Genomic DNA, 16957 nt, shown 5'->3' with positions numbered 1-16957 from the left:
GACAGGAGGAAATAAAGCCCGGCCCGTTTGAAAGAGGGCTGGCGTGGGAACCTCTGTTTATGGAAAGAGGGTGCAGAAAACCATCGCTGCCTGCTGCCTGGGGCTAGGGCACGGTGTGCAGGTGTTTCTAACCGGCACTCCAGAAAATTAAAGAGAACCAATTTGTAATGTTTACTAATTTCCGTGGGGTGAACGCTTGGATGGTGGCTGATTTCAAATTATCAATGTGACGTCACTGCCCAGACATGGGAAGAGATGCCTGGTAGCACATCATTATATAATGCTTCTACCACACAGACACAGAAGCTGTGGGCTACCTTGCCAGCACGGTAATAGCAACACGTAGCAAGATAATAAGAAAATAATCAGTTTTGAGTATTTATTACCTTCGCTTTTTAATATGATTTATTTAATGGGTGAGTTTGCAGAATTTAATTTTTAGTAATGATTGTTTAACAAGGAGCTCACAAAATTCCTTAAAATTTAATAACTGGTTTTCATGAACTGAGTCGGAGCTGTTTCCAGCACAGCACTGGGCTAGGGCTTGTAGCAATCTATGGGTTTAGGAATGAAGGACAGACAGAGGCTCAAGCCTAGGAAATGAGACATGTTTTTTCAGTGTTACTGTGGGCAAGGGCCCTCAAGCTCTACTGTAAGACCTGGTCCTAGGCAGGGGCTGGGGTGGAGGAGACCCAAATCACTAGACAAGGAGAAGCTATTCAAGAAAGAAAGTGAAGCAAAAACCAAAGCTGAAATTACCTCTTACCAAATTGAATCTGAAAAAAAAACAAAAATCCCATCACCTGTGAAGAAATCTCACGCTACCTAAGACAGTCTACAGACTCCTCAATCAGGAATATGAATTCATTCCAGGTGAAATGAATGATATAAAACTGCCTGAAAATATTTAAAATGAATATGTTTAGGGCATCAAAAAGTGCTTAATAAAGACTGATATCTATAAAAAAGAAGCAGATGTTATGAAACAAAATAGGCATGAATTCAACGAGAATAACTGGTAATGAAAGCTTAGAGACAGTGGCCATTAAAGATAGCCATTAAAACAGAACACAAAGACAACTCTCAATAAATGGGATGAATTCTAAACTGGACACTAATCAGAGAGGAAAGCAGTGAATTAAAGGACGGAATGGAGGCCCTGAACCAACCAAAAGACAACACAGAGACTCAGACACAAGCAATCAGAACACGCAGTTCAAAGAGCCCAAAGAATGGATTAAGAGGTATCAATGGATGCTTAAGAGACAGTGCAACAGGAGAAAGGAGGAAATAATACTAAGAATAACTTGAAGAAACAACTGCTGGCCATTTTCCAAATGAAGGAATATATGGGTCTTGAGATACAATATTCTAAGCAGAATAAACAAAGATCAATTCGTACGGATACATATCATGGCGATACTGTGGAGCATCCAACAAAAAAACCCTAAAAAGATATTGTGGCAAAAATATAATAAAGGAATGACAATTCAACAGCAGACACCCCAACAATAACAGAATCAAAGAGTAATGCCTTCCAGCGCTGAGGGCAAGCAACTATGAACCTCAAATTTTATACCCAGCTAAACCATCATTCAAGTCAAGGGGCAAAAGAAATACATGCTGGGGCATATGAAGACAAACAGTCTACCACTCCCAAACCTTCACTGAAAGAATTATTAGGCGATACATTTCAGCAAGGAAGGGATGAAATATTAAAAAACAGTGACGAGCTAACACGGATAAAAATATTTTGGTAAATTCAATTAACTACTGATTTTCTTTGAAAGCCATTATTATTTTTTTTAACATAAAAGTAAAACTGAAGCTCAAGAATGTCAGGATGGGAAGCTCAATGGATAATTAAACCACATAAAAGCTATTGTCATATTTGGAAGGAAGATGAAAATAATTATATTTTGCTAGAAAAAATGCATAATTAACATGCTTCTTAAAAATGTTTGGGCACATGCAACCAAATTAAAAGTAGGCAAAATGTACTTCATCAAAATTTTAAACTTTTGTGCGTCAAAGAACACCATCAACAATATGAAAAGATAACCCGTAGAATGGGAGAGAATATTTGCAAATAATCTATCCGATAAAGATCTAACATCCAGAGAATATGAAGAGATGAATATTAAAAATATGAAAAAATGTTCGATGTCACTAATTATCAGTGCATTGAAAATCAAAACCATAATGAGATTTCATTTAACATCCACTAGGATGGCTATCATCAAAAAGATGGAAAATAACAAGTGTTCACAGGGATTCGGAGACATTAAAACCCTTGTAGAGCGCTAGTGGAAATGTAAAATGGTGCAGCCATTCTGGAAAACACTTGGGCAGTTCCTTAAAATGTTAAATATACAGCCACCATGTGACCCAGCAGTTCCACTCCTAGGTGTCCACTCAGAGAAAGGAAAACACACAGCCATGTAAAAACTTGTGCGTGATCACAACAGCACTATTCATAGTAGCCAAAAGAGTGGAAAGAACCTAAACGTCCATCTAAACTGAGGAATGAACAAAATGTGGCAGCTCCATAGGACGGAAGATTACCCAGCTGTCAAAAGGACGGAGGAGCACTGACACATGCTCCAACATGGACTGACCTCAAAGACATCATGCTCAGTGAAAGAAGTCAGATGCTAAAGGCCTCACACTGTATGATTCCATTTATACAAAGTGTCCAGAACAGGCAAATCCACAGAGATGGAAAGAAGGTTACTGTTTGGCAGGGGCTGGCACAGGGGGCACAGGGGAAAGCAGGAGTGACTGCTAATGGGCACAGTGTTTCTTTGTGGAATGGCAATGGTGTGGAATCAGACAGTGGTGATGGCTGCACATCCTTGTGAATATATTAAAACCACCAAATTTTATACTTGAAAAGTGCAAATTTTATGATATAGCTCAATAAAAAAATGCAAAAAAAATGTATGGGAAAGGGAGGAGGCCAGAATGACCCGTGTGGCAGTGATGAGAGGCGGAGACATCGGTATGAACTCATGTTTACCTTAATATGTGTTAAAAACAGATAACGACCCAGAGAAACATGTATAGATGTGTACGGACACAAGTTAGTATACCGACACATACTCCCTTGCTCTGTCAGCTGTCAGTGCCCAGAAACAAGGGCACATACTGGCCATGAGCGCACCTAGTGTCCAGGTCTTGGTTTCTAATACCATTCTCCAATAAAGGGTGCTCAGAGAAATGGCTGACTGTGGGGCTGGGGCAGGAAATACACAAGATGAACCTGGAGCATTTTGTTGGGTGAGAAAGGAAGGAAGTGCTCAAAAACTCGTGCTGACGGGGTGTGTCAGAGGGACACAGGCATCAACGGGAAGAGCTCCCACAGCCAAACGTCAACAAGGGAAGCAACAAAATATACTCGTGAATTATAACCCAAAGTATAAAAAATAAATCCATGAGCCCAAAGTAATATAAATAAGTAAGTAAATGTGGGAAAAAGAGACAAAATCTCCCATATAGAAGAACAAATAATTGACATCGATACTCCGTCCTCAGGGAGGTAGAGCATAACTCCCCACCTCGAAGGTGTGGACTGTGCATATGGACTTCCTTCCAAGAGTAACTTTACAGTGGAGACACGGGCCAAATATCACCAGGGATGGGAAGGCAGGTTGCTAGTATGCACCTCTGATGCACCTTGATGACTGTATGCAAACGGCACTTTACACCTGTGTGGTCCTCCTCCCCGAAACCCAGGACTCCAGAATGAGACCACCATCAGACCCATCCCCATAGAGAGACATTCTGCAGAATACCTGACCAGTACTTCTCGAAACTGTCAAGGTCATCAAAACAAGGGGATTCTGCGAAACTGTCAGATCGCAGAGGAGACGAAGGAGGTGTGATGCCTAAGTGAGGTGTGCTATGCTAGATGGGATCTGGGAGCGGAAAGAAGACATTAGGTAAAAAGTACGGGAACCTGATTATGGACTTTCATTGCTGAAAGTGTATCAATATCAGTTCATTAATGGTAGCAAACGTACCATACTAGTGTAAGATACTAATAACAGGGGAATCTAGGGGCAGGGTGTAAGGGAAGTCTCTGTACTATCTTTGTAATTTTTATGTAGATTCGAAATTGTTCTCAAATTTAAAAGTTGATTTAAAAAACCCATACAGATAATTTCCAAAAGAACCGAAATGGAATATGCAGCTTTCAATCAGCAAAGAGGCGGGGGAAGAAAAATCAGAATAACTACAACAAACAAAAAAAATCAAACACGAAATTTTTAAAATGTTCCTAACAGCAAATGCTGGGTCTGGTGCAGAGGAACGGGATCGCTCCTGCAGTGCTGGTGGGAAGGTGAAGTGGTACAGAGACGCTGGCAAACAGCCTGGCAGTTCCTTATAAAACTGCACTTGCATTTACCGTATGACCCGGCAACAGAACTCTTGGACGTTTATTCCAGAGAAATGAACACTTATGTTCAAGTATCTGTATGTGGATGTATACTGTAGCTTTCTTTGTAACAGCCAGGAATGGGAAGCAACGTGCACATCCTTTCGCAGGGTCTATGGCTACACGCCACGGAATACCACTCAGTAGTAAGAAGGAACGACCCATGCATACACACCACAACTGGAGTAGATTTCAAGGAAATTACACTCCTTCAAAAAGCCAAGCCCCGAAGTTTCCACTGTGTATGATTCCGTTTATGTAGCATTCGTGAAATGACGAAATTACAGATATGGCTGCTAGGAGTTAGGCACAGTGGGCGAGGGGGTCGGGCGCGTGTGGGCCTACAGGAGGATGGCAGGAGGGATCCTCGTGGTGATGGAACTGTTTGCATTTGACAAAGATTCAAAAAGGTCTGAAGGGAAGGTGTTGAAAATGTTTACGGCAGCTACTTCTGGGAGACTCTGAACAGGGCATCGTGACTACAGCTGCCAGGGCTCGCAGCAGGCGCGGGGACACACATGCGGGCAGGTGTGGCCGTCTTCTGGCTGAGGTCCACACCCAGGGATGGGAAGCAAGGGCACCCAGGTTTCTCTAAGTGGGGCAGCCAAGGGTGGAGGGAAACAGCTATTTCCATTTACTGTTATTAGGATATAAACAGATATAACTCATTTCAGGGCGTAATGAGGTGCTATGCTCTCACATCTCACTGTGCGTTCCCCTTGACCCACCACCCCCACTTTGGTAGAAATGTATCCTTCAGAAATACCCAGAGAAGAATCCACAGACGTAGGTGTGTTGCGTCTGGGGGCATAAATGCGCACTCCAGTGTCCACCGAGGCACTGATTCTGATGTTCATTTATGGGAGGACTGGATAAATTAAAGCAGGTGTATTTTTGAAAAGAGGTGGATTTACATGTGCTGGCATTGAAAGGCACCAAATATATTATTAAGTATGAACAAGATGTTAAAGTACTGTGGGATCCTGGTTTTGTAAAACAGAGACAGCATGTGCCTAAGAGGGTGTGTGCACGTGTGTTTGGAGCCCCTAGCTGCACTGGGATACAATCCCACTGCTCACACTGGTGATTTCATGGGGAGGGTAGAGGGCTGGGATTAGCGAGGGGGCATCACTTTCTACTCTTTCGTACTGTGGTCCTCGCCACAACTGGAGATGGAACAGTCCTGACCACACAGACCGGAGGACCGTGGAAGTGACTGCTTCCTCCACAGCCTTCCTGGGGTTTCAAAGCTTCATGGCCTGTGCCGTTAGACCGGCCTCGGGGAGTTCCTCATGGCCAGACAGAAGCCACTTAGTGTTATTATTATTTTGTTGTGTACTAGATTATGTGCATGGAATTTGGCTCTTTATGCCTAATTCATAGTTGCAAACTAATATTCTGGAAGGAACGTTTGGCAATTTTGAAAATGGCTCACATTAGCTGTAATTAGCTGTAAAAACTCATTTATGTTCAAGTTTCACGCCATGTTTATTGGCGTCCACAGAGACAGGAGCATTAATGGGGCTGTTCGAGTGACCTGCAGAACTTTCCCAGCAGATCTCAGCAGACTCCGGACAGCTGTGCTGGTCTGCGGTATGTGTGCTATCCCTCTTCCCACCGCAAACCCCTCAGGGCTCACCGTTTATTGTTAATGTCCCAAGTCACAGCAAATGTGGCCGGATGAGGATTGTGGTATTAGCAGGAATACCTAAGAGGACGAGCAATAAAGATCAAAGAGACTGTCAGTGAGCAGGGCCACTGTGTTTAGGATAGCCTCCCCTCTGGCTGGAGAGCTCCCCACCCCCACCATTACATCAGAAACTTCAGATCTTGGAGTCTTGAATAAGACACCGTGGAAAGGCCACAGAGTAAGTGTACAAAGGGATGGTCGGGCAGGAGGCTGCAGTCTGTGTCAAACGGAGGAGGGTACAAATCACTCTCCACTCTGCCGGGTTCTGGTGCAGAGTTCAGGGCTCTGGGCCATTCCTGGCAGGCCCAGTGAAAACTGAAACACAAGGGATGAGACTGGAGGAGGTATGTGAGAGAGCCTCTTCCCGGCCTGGAACCAGAGCCAGAAGCAGCCTGGTGGCTGATAGTGGGAGTTTCTATTTCCCACCTCCCGGGAAGTCCAGCAGTTCTCAATCCCAATTATACTCCTCCCTCGAGTAAAGGCAGTATTGAGGCAGAATGGAATGAGGATGGCTTGGAAGGAGGACAGCAGCAGGACCCTAAGGACTTTCCAAGCATCATCTTGCTGAATCCTCCCAACAGAGGCTTGAACGAATCACCTCCTTTTTACAGACGAGAAAACTGAGGCCGGGAGAAGAAACAAAGTTCTCCAGCTGGAAAACTCACGTCAGAGCCCAAGTGCTGAACTGGCCTTGCAGACTGTGGTTCTGTTCTTTGGAGACCTCGGGCAGGCCGCTGCCTTTTGGAGGCCTCCACTGCCTCCCTTGTGACATGAATAAGGATTAACACCTGTCTCATGGATGGCAGAGAGGTCTGAAGAAGAGCACGGAACCGGTGGCAAGCACCCAGCACCTAGCAGGTGCTCATCAACGCCTGGGGCTCCTCCCAGGCGGGGCCCGCAGCTCACTGCTGAAGTAGGACACAGACACCACGTGCTTGCCCGGCAAAGCAGTCTCCTGCCTGAGTTCCAATTCTGCCCCTTTTATGCCAACAGGCCACGAGGACCCATCTCTGCTTTCTATTAGCTTTTGATGGGGACACATTGATTCGTAACTCAAGGCAGGTAAGGAATGCATTAATAAATCATGGTTTCCCTGACGGGGGGATTGATTTTAGCGGTGTTTTCAAGAGTTGTGCAGGATTTCCATTCTGGCTGTTCATTAGTCATCTGGGGCCGACATGCCTCCGTGGTTCCTTAATTGAGTATTACGTATAGATTGTTTCTGAATTATGAACTGCTGTAAGGAGATGACAAGCATCTTCTTAAATTACCGCCAGAAGAATTCCCCAACAAAAGACAGCCCCCTGCACGTCAACAGAAGACAGCTTCTGTGGTGTGAGCTCCGTGTTTATTTCTCCATGGTATCATGTCATAAAGACACTATAAAAGCTATTTTTAAGCTGTCGTGATTCAAATTCATTTCAAATCAATCAGAGGATGGGAATGCGATCTCCATATAATTTAATATTCTAATACTGGAAGCTTGCCTCAAATCAGTCAGAACCCGGGATGTCCCCCAGGATAATTTTAATATTAAAAACTGGCTTCCTTAATGCGTTCGTGTTACTTAAGCCTGGAAAGTGCAAACAAATTTGAATTTTCAGGACCGCTTTTGTTTTTATCCTGACTATACATTTATGACAATGGCACACATCTTTACATTGTCAGCTGTGACAGTGAAAACTGTTGTAAATCATTAGTCACTCAATTCTGCCTCAGTGGTAAGGAAAAAAAGTGACTCACTAAAAAAAAAAAAAAAAAGGAAAAAAAATTTGGTGTGAACAGACAGAAAACAGGTACAAATGATCCTTGCTGCAGGTAAAGAATTTCATCAACAGGTCGCCAAGGGCCCTGAGACAGCGGCCCCTGCAGCTGCTAATCCAAGATCGGGGTACGGCCCACCTGACTTGTTACGTAAGAGATTCTTTACTATTGGGTTAGGGTTTTGAGTTGCCAGAGAGGTTAAGGGACGTGCCTGGGGTCACACAGCCAGGACCAGGCTGACTTAGAAGCAGATGCTCTTCACCCATTACTTAGAGGTATGAGGTTCCAAGGATCACGGCACTACAGGCCCAGTAAGAAGCCTTCCTGGAGGGGGTGGCTTTGACCTAAGTCATACTCTCCACTTCTGTCGGTTCTTTGTTCGTATCTACGCTGGGACTTGAAGTAGGATAATGATTCTTGCGGTAATAATAATGATAATAAGTGATATTTACGGAGTGCTCACTACAGGACATTGTTCTGAAGAGAACTTCACATGTTTTTAAATCGTGTGAGCCCCACAATTTCCCCACGAAGAAGGCACAGTTGTTATCCCAGTTTGGCAGATAAAGAAAACAGACGTAGACATATTCCGTGCTTGCCCCGCTCGGCCTGTCCCTGGCAGGGCTGCGATCAGAGCCCAGGGGTCTGGCCCCAGAGTCGGCGCTCTTAACCAAACACCTGCCAAGTGGAGGGAAAGAAAGCACACCCGAGAGACAGGCCAGGTGGGTCAGGGGTGTTGAGGAGGCAGGAACTACGTAACCACCACACGGCTGCTGTTGACCCACCACCACCCATGGGCACCCCCATTCCTTCTCTGTGCTTCTGAATCCTCACCAGACGCGTGACGTGGGAGAAATTCTTCCGCGAGTTTTCCAGGGGAGTGCATGGTGGTACCAGGATTCCAGATCAGAGTCTGGCTCAGCTGGAGGGCAGGGGTGGCAAAGCTGGGGGCCGGACTGACCACTGGCTGGAATGGAGATGAGTGAGGTGCCAAGTCCAAGCCTGCATCCTCCTCCTCGAGGTGAGAGCATCAAAGCACCCCATCACCCCCAGTTCCAGCCTTTCATGAATCCAAACCTTCCCATCCCCAAATTCCCATTAACTTAATTGACCTGGGGTCTACAAACATTTTCTGTACAGGGTCAGAAAGTAAATATTTTAAGGCCATGCAATCTCTGTGGAACTGCTCAACTCTGCCTTCCTTCATAGCATGGGAGGAGCCACCATTCACAGTTATGTAAACATGTGGGCATGGCTGTGATCCAATAAAACTTTATTAACAAAAATGAGAGGAGGGCCAGCCCCAGTAATGGGGAGGAAAAAAAAGCCTATCATCTTTAAAAAAAATACATTTGGGTAATCACAGTTCAGCCACAATTTCTCAATCCTTCAAAAAGTAGAATTTTCTTTCTGTACTTCTCACAAATAAAGAAGACAACAAAGAAAACAGTAATTTGTAGTTGTAAAACTATGAATGCCATTCTGACCAGGGAAGACAAGTGCATTTGCCCAACAGAGAACACTGGTTTAATGAACACAAAATTATTCTATAAACAATTACCCAATTATATAATACTTCAGAGCATTTGTAGTAATGGTCAGAAAGAGACTTCTATATTTACTCGAAACTAAGAGTGTCCACATCCTTCCACTAAAAAAGTAACTCAGATCTAAAATATTTAAAAAATTGTGTGCTGACAATTTTTGCTTCAAATTAAATGTCTACTGGGCTATTAGAGAGATTATAAAATTCAACCAACATACAGTTTACGCTCAATAAATATAAATCTATGCTGCTGAATTAACATTCTAGTTGTCCTTTATACAGACAATGCGCAGTGGAAAAGGATCTGAAGTGGTCCTGCTCAAGAGAAACATAATTGTGAGCCTCTTGTATAATTTTAAATTTTCTAGTAGCTGTCTTTAAATGAGTAAACAGTAAGAGGTGAAATTAATTTTAGTTATGTGTTTTAACCCAATATTCAAGATATTATTTCAACATATAATCAATACATGAAATATTACCAATTTTACATTATTTTCACACCAACTCTGGAAAATCCAGTATGCATTTTATACTTAGAGCTGATCTCAATTTGGACCAGCCACTTGTGGCTACCATACTGAGTAGAGCCATTCTGGCGTGGGACAGATGTGGAAATCTAATCCCAGCGTTGGCTCTAACTGAATGGCCTTAGTTTCATTATCTGAACAATGGAGGTAATCACAGCTACCCTGTGAGGCTGCTGCTATGAGAAACAGCTATACTATGGCTGGCACACAGTAGGCTCCTAATGAATGAAAGCCATTATAATACCAATGATTACATCACTGGATATTTCTTTAACAGAAGCACTGAATTATTACTATCACATGACAAACACAAAGCCCTTTTGCAGAGCAAAAATAACCACACCACATGTACAAACAAAGACGGCGGCTTTGGGATCAACACTTTTCGTATTTTACAAGGAAGCTCAACTGCTGGGTCAGAGAATACCTCCGCTTTTTTGGTACAGCGTCAAGTACAACTGAAGAACCGTAAACTTCATACAGTTGATCAATTTTAACACATGTCCACACCTGGACACCATCACGAAGACCAAGATCATGAAGATATCCCACCACTCTCAAAAGTTTCCTCGTGTTTCTTGGGAGTCATTCCCTCCCTCCTTCCTGGCCCAGGCAACGTCTTTCTGCTTTCTATAGATGGATGTGGATTTCATACAATGGAATCATATAGTTTGCAATCTTTTTTGGTCTGGCTTCTTGCATGTAGCACGATTTTGAAAGATTCCTCCATATTACTGTATGTATCAAGAGTTCACCCTTTTTATTGCTAAGTAATATTTCATTGTATGGATATCCTGTAATTTGTTTACCCATTCAACTGCTGATGGGCCCTGGGGTTATTTCCAGAATTGCCTCAGCACGTGGGATGAAAAGTGATTAACCGTATATGTTTGGGTTTATTTATAAACTCACTTTTCTGTTCCATTAATCTGTTTATCTTCTGATACCAAATGCCAGCTTTGATCACTGTAGGCGTACAGTTAATTCTGAGATCAGGTAGGGTAGGTCTTTCAACTTTGTCCTTCTTTTTCAAAATCACTTTGCTATTAGGTAACTTGCATTTCCACAGAAATTTTAGAATCAGCTTGCAGATTCTACCCAAAATAAAACTGCAGGAATTTTGACTGGAATTATGTTGAATCTACGGATCAATTTGGGGAAAATGCCACATTAACACCAGTCTTCCAATCCATGAACATGGTCTATCTTTCCATTTACTTAGGCCTTCTTTAATTAATGTCAGCAATGTTTTATAGTTTTTAGGGCAGAAGTCTTACATGTCCTTTGCTATTTCTGGGTATTTTATGTTTTTTGCTGCTATTGCAAATTGAATTATTTTTACAATTTCATTTGACAAGTGTTTGTTGGTGGCATATAAAAATACACTTGACTTGTGTCTATTAACCTGATACCCAGAGACCTTGCTAAATTCATTTATTTTAGTAATTGTTTTGTAAATTCCTGGGATTCCCTACGTATATAATCATATCATCTGTAAATAGGAACAGTTTTATTTCTTCTTTTCTGATTGTTATGCTTTTTCTTGCTTTTTGTAATGATTGCAACCTCCAATATGCTGTTACATAGGAATGGTGAAAACAGGCAAGCTTTCCTTATTCCTGATTGCAGGGGAAAATTTTAGTCTTCCATAGTCCCATAGCTTAGACTTTGGATATGACTGTCAAATTATCCTTAAGGAAAGAAAGCAACTTAAATTCCCACCAAGGGTGTGAGAGTTTGGTCACTGAGATTTCATTCCTTGGTGATCTTACGAGGAAGAGCCTTTCAAAGATTAAAAGGGAGACTGTCTAGAACAACACACGTTTATCCAGAAATTCTGAGTAACTGCTATCCTTTTTTTTTTTTTCTTTTATTATGTTGGATAATCCCTGTCCTCTTACTCTTAACTAAACCCTTTCACAGGTTTTATGCTGGTGGATGCTGTCGGTGTCCCCACCAGGCCCCTGTGCAGGCTGGTGCGTCCGGCTGCTGCCGGGAAGGTTGGCTGCTAACTGCTCACAGCTGCCTTGCTCCTGAGACCTGAACAACTAAACCAACACCGTGGTGGGGGGCAGAGCCAATGAATGAATGACCCGAGAGTGCAAAAAGTCAGCCCCTAGACCATGTGGCACAGGGCTCCTATTATATGAAATATCCAGAATAGATCGGCACATCTATGGCGACAGAAAGTAGATTTCTAGGGCAGGGAGGGAGGAAATGGGGAGTGGCTGCAGAAGGGTGCAGGGTTTTTGACAGCGTCATGCAGATGTTCTAAAATTGACCGTGGTGGAGAATGCACACTCTGTGAATAGACTGAAAACTGCTGAACTGTACGCTTTAAGTGAATCGTACTGTATGTTAATGGTAATGGTATGTCAATAAAGCTGTTATGGTGCAGTGGGGGAGGGAAAGAAAGGGAACAATGACCATAATAGGAATAGCTACCATTTTTTGAAGATCTGCTATGGGCCAGGCACCATAAACAAGCCTCATTGTGTGTATTATTTTTAATTTTTCCACATCCCTAAAATGGATTACTGTATGTGGGGGCCGGAGGACGTGGCCCCCCTGCCTCAAGGCGGGGGTCCACCTCTGTGGTGTGATTCATGCTCTGGAGCTCAGCTGGATCAGGCTGAAACCCTGAGCACATATCCTTGCTTATTTTTTAAATGTTTTTTTATTATATTATGTTAGTCACCATACAGTACATCCCTGGTTTTTGATGTAAAGTTTGATGATTCATTAGTTGCGTATAACACCCAGTGCACCATGCAATACGTGCCCTCCTTACTACCCATCATCAGTCTATCCCATTCCCCCACCCCCCCTCCCCTCTGAAGCCCTCAGTTTGTTTCCCAGAGTCCATAGTCTCTCATGCTTCATTCCCCCTACATATTCTTGCTTATTAGCTTTGCTCCTTGCCCTGTGTCCTCATGCCCCTGCTCCAGGGAGCCTCCCTCAGACACTGACCTAAGGAGGTCAGCTGGACCTCCTGACGCCTCTATTACTCTCTCTGTGAGTCCCAGGGCCGCCCAAGGGCTCCTGGCTGCTGCTTTCTCCCACAGCCCCACTCACCTTACAAATAACAAAGACTTTTTCTTAAGAGCTTCAGCTTGCTCTTTTCAGTGGCTTTAAAATTTCCTTTCCACTCTTTTATCTTTATTGTGTTTCTGCCTTCAAAAGTAATGCATGCCTTAGGAGGAGCAGCTGAATAAGTTATGGTACACACACAGTGCAACTGTTAAGGAAAAGTCAGGAAGATCTCCATGAACTGATAGAGAATGACAGCCAAGAAAAATTATGTGAATCAAGTGCAAAAAGCATACACAGTAGCCCTCCTTTTGTGTAAGAAGGGATAATAAAACAAACACACATGATGCATGCAGCTTACCCTCCAATAGATCAGAAAAATATATATGTATTTGCAATATCTCTCACAAAAAATAAAAAAAATAAAGCAACTGGGGTAACATGCTAGATAAATCTGGGTAAAACGAATATAGGTGTTCTTTTTACTTGCAACTTTTCTGTAAGTTTTAAAATATTTCTGAATAAAAAGTCAGAAGAAAAAAAAGCAATGCAAGCTTACTAAAATCAAATCAAATGTCGTAAAAATACAGAGCATGAAAAAAAGGAGGGGCAGGAAAATCCCTTGAACTTCCTCTTCCCATTTTAGTTCCGTGTGTATTGTCCAGACATTTCAAATCGTCTGTACTGATAATACAGGTATTAGATACAGGTCTATGGCAATACACGTATATACAAATACACACAATTTCACAAAAACGGGGTATGCCATCTACGGATTTGCAACTTGCTTTTATTCACTCCACACTGTATCTTTTCATTGTTCCACTCAGGACATACAGCTCCATCTCAGAACCTCCCCATAAAATCCCGGAAACTGTATTTCCAGTATGTAAAAATCTAGGCTGTCAGATGATCACTCTAAACTGGGAGGCCAGGTGGGTTCAGGGCCTTCCAGCTCTGCACACTGCTCAGGTACCTGGAGCAGCTCAGAGTTAGCAGAGCTTCTCCAAGAGCCCCTGGGGACCTGGGAGCAAACCACTCCTGGGAGGAAGGAGTCTCACAGCCCAGCCACTCCGGCGGGTCTCAGGGGAGGAGCCCACCTGTATCTGTTTGCTGCAGGATCATTAGCACAGGAAGAGACTCCCAGGTGTACGGAGCACCTGAGCCGAGAGGCCCTGCTCTGTGCAACCTGACCCAGGGAGAGGGCTGCATCGTCTCCTACGGGAGCTGGGACCCAGCTTGCTGATGGGGGATGAGCAGCCACAGCTGGCTGGTGAGGACTTCATTACCGCGGCACCAGGTGTTCCTGGGCGGGGCCGCTGCTGGAAGCCTGGGTTTGCGCCTTCCCCTCTCCTGTGGGTGCTACGTAGCTGCAAACATCTGGTTACCTCAGGCATTTGCCCAGATGTCTGGCTCACGTGTCGTGAAACATCTGGCTTGTCTTAAGGATCCACAGCCTCCTCTTGGGATTCTTTCTTTCCTTTTTTCTGATTGGGTAGGAATTATGGCCCGGTTGTTGAAATGACCTTCACCCAAGGCCAACTCATTCATACTCTATAACCACAAGAGATTTTTTTTTCTTTCTTTTTAAAAAAATTTCCTCCCCTCAAGAAATTTCTGGCCTTGACTCAATAATAATCAACAAAAATTATATTGTTCACTGTTCAAGACTCCTCTTAATTGAAGCTACAAGCAGGTGGGGGGGGTGGAGCTGTAATTCTCAATGGCACAGAAGCGGCCCAGAGAGCACCAAGGGCTGTGCATTTTCAGCTTCATCAGGTTGGAAGTGCTTCTGCCACAAAAGCCCCAAAGAAGAGCAGATGGGGAGAGAGCGGCCAGTCGGAGTCATCACGCCAACACCCAGAGGAGTCGAGAAGGGCCCAGGTCCTGTTTCTAACGTGACGTTTCCACTTCCAGCCACTGGACTCACTTACACTGCTACAGGACACGAGCCTCCCCTGCCTCTGGGAGCACCTGAGCTTGGATGACCCAAGGCACAGAGCAGCGCTGCTGGGAAATCATTCCTCTCCAAGGCCTGCAGGTGCCTGGCCACCCACACAGCCAAACCCCTGGGAGTACGGCTGCAGAGGAGCCCTACTTACCGCCTTGGACTCGAGAATTAATTATGCGCTCACAAAATTCAGACTCACTTCTTACTTATCTACAGAGGAGGCTACACTCAACTTTTTTATTTAATTTTTCCCCTTCCTAATGACGCAGAAATTCAAAACCTGTGTGGAATATGCAAGAGGAGGGCTGTTTTATTCATACTAACATTTGGCTGCCAAAAAAGCAGTGGCAGCTTGGGGTAGGGGTCAGGGGAATGCAGGCTCGAATCTCAGTCTGCTATCACCAAGCTGTGTGAGTGTAGCATGTACACTAGCCTCCCTGAGCCTCAGTTTCCCCGTGTGGAAGGCAGGAGTCATATCGACCACACCCCGGGGTCACTCGAAGATCAAGGGACACTCAGAGCCATGCCCAGGGTTGCGTGGCAGGAAGCTGCCTGTGACATACTCAGGCAATGCTCAATAATTACACCTTCCTCTCAGCCTTCTCTAAGTATCTGATCAGAAGATCTTTTTTTTTCATTTGCACAAATTACATCTTTCTCGCTATTCATAATTTCCTCTTTATTTCTAAAAGAAGATGGCGGGCTTGTGTGTGAGATGCAGTGTGCGGCACACATTAAGGTTTCAATCCAGAATGGACAATTTTCTAGATTTCCATTACCCGGCTTCCATGCCCGATCTTAAACACAGCTGTCAGGACAAGAGGCTCATTAAAAAGATTGTTTTGACTGACGGCATGTTCATGTATCAAACTGGAAATCCATCCAAAAATACTCAAGGGAGGCAGACAGAGGTGGCAGCAAGCCGAGGAAGGGAGATGTTTTGCAGGGTGTCGAAGATGAAATGTGCTGGGGTAAAAAGCGCTCTAGCTTGGACTCCAGCCCGGGAGGTCTCGGAGGGGCGCTGTCACCACTGAAACGTGAGGACCTTAGAAAGTCAGCTTCCATTTCATTTCAGGACTGGAGAAAGAAAGATGGCAATCAGGCAGACTGCACTGTGGCACGAGCCAAACGGCATGCTTTTCCAGGAGCCCCTTAGACGGTGGTCTGCCCTGGGCTCTGTCCACGCCCTTGTTGGCCAGCAGGATGACACTGCCTCCACCTGACCTCAGCCATGCCACCCGTGACGGCTCCGAGCCATTTCCCAGAGTTCCTGGACTGCTCTGAGGCCCTCTCCTCCTGACTCACTCACTTCTTCGGCCCCCGTGCTCGCTGCTGCCGTGGGCTTCCCCTGGACAGCGCACACAGTCACCTGCTCCAGGGTGCAGGCCGTACGTACCACTGCTCTCCTGCTAGAGCCTGCTCAGAGCCTCTTCAGCTCTCTGCCCTAAGGACAGCCTTCGTGCCTGCCTGTTCTCCTCATCCTCTTGCCCGCCCGGCGGCCCGCCTTTCTGCCCCCACATGTGTCAGGACGACAGTCGGCTGTCAGTGGCTTGAACAAGTGAAAGGTGCATTTGTATTTATCTATGACGTATTTATCCACCCTGTATAAAGAAAGGAGGCGGGTGGCCAGGGTGGGCACAGTTTGGCTCAAGGATCTCACTAAGAACACTGGTTCCTTCTGTTTCTCTGCTCTGCTATCCTCCGCTTGTAGCCTCGTCTTCAAGACTGCAAGATGGCTGCAGGGCTTCCAGGCACTGTGTCCCAGTTCCAAGCATGAACAAGAGAAACGGGCCAACGAAAAGCTTTGCAGGAAGCCTCACTTGCTAAATTCCAGGTGTAAGGGGGTCTGGAAAGGAGTGTTTTCAGACTGTCACGCTGACATCCTGAACAAAACCTGGTAGGGAAAGAGAAAATGTATCCTGGATAGACTGAGCAAGGTTGTTGTTTCTAAAATGCAAAACTTGATTGACAAAAAACCTTTACATGCTTCTTTAACACCTAATGGTCCTGA

At 44.5% G+C, this 16957-nt stretch overlaps 1 protein-coding gene across 5 annotated transcripts in view; it reads right to left on the bottom strand.

The window, feature by feature from the left end:
• The window catches only part of CPPED1 (calcineurin like phosphoesterase domain containing 1), a 201860-nt gene that overhangs the window by 103134 nt on the left and 81769 nt on the right, over positions 1–16957 (bottom strand). Inside the window, exon 4 of one of the 5 annotated variants that reach the window (XM_087870393.1) lies at positions 6078–6146. The exons of the other annotated variants lie outside the window; for them this stretch is intronic. Coding sequence (XP_087726519.1) covers positions 6100–6146 — 47 coding nt within the window. The 3' untranslated portion in view covers positions 6078–6099. The remainder of the gene's footprint in view (positions 1–6077; positions 6147–16957) is intronic. 5 annotated transcript variants of the gene reach the window in all.

This window comes from Ursus americanus, chromosome 2 (genome assembly GCF_024610735.1).
Source record: "Ursus americanus isolate L20-20 chromosome 2, mUrsAme1.1.p, whole genome shotgun sequence".
Classification (NCBI taxonomy): Eukaryota; Metazoa; Chordata; class Mammalia; order Carnivora; family Ursidae; genus Ursus; species Ursus americanus.
Note: the sequence above shows the minus strand (reverse complement) of the source record. Positions and strands in the feature narration are given on the sequence as shown.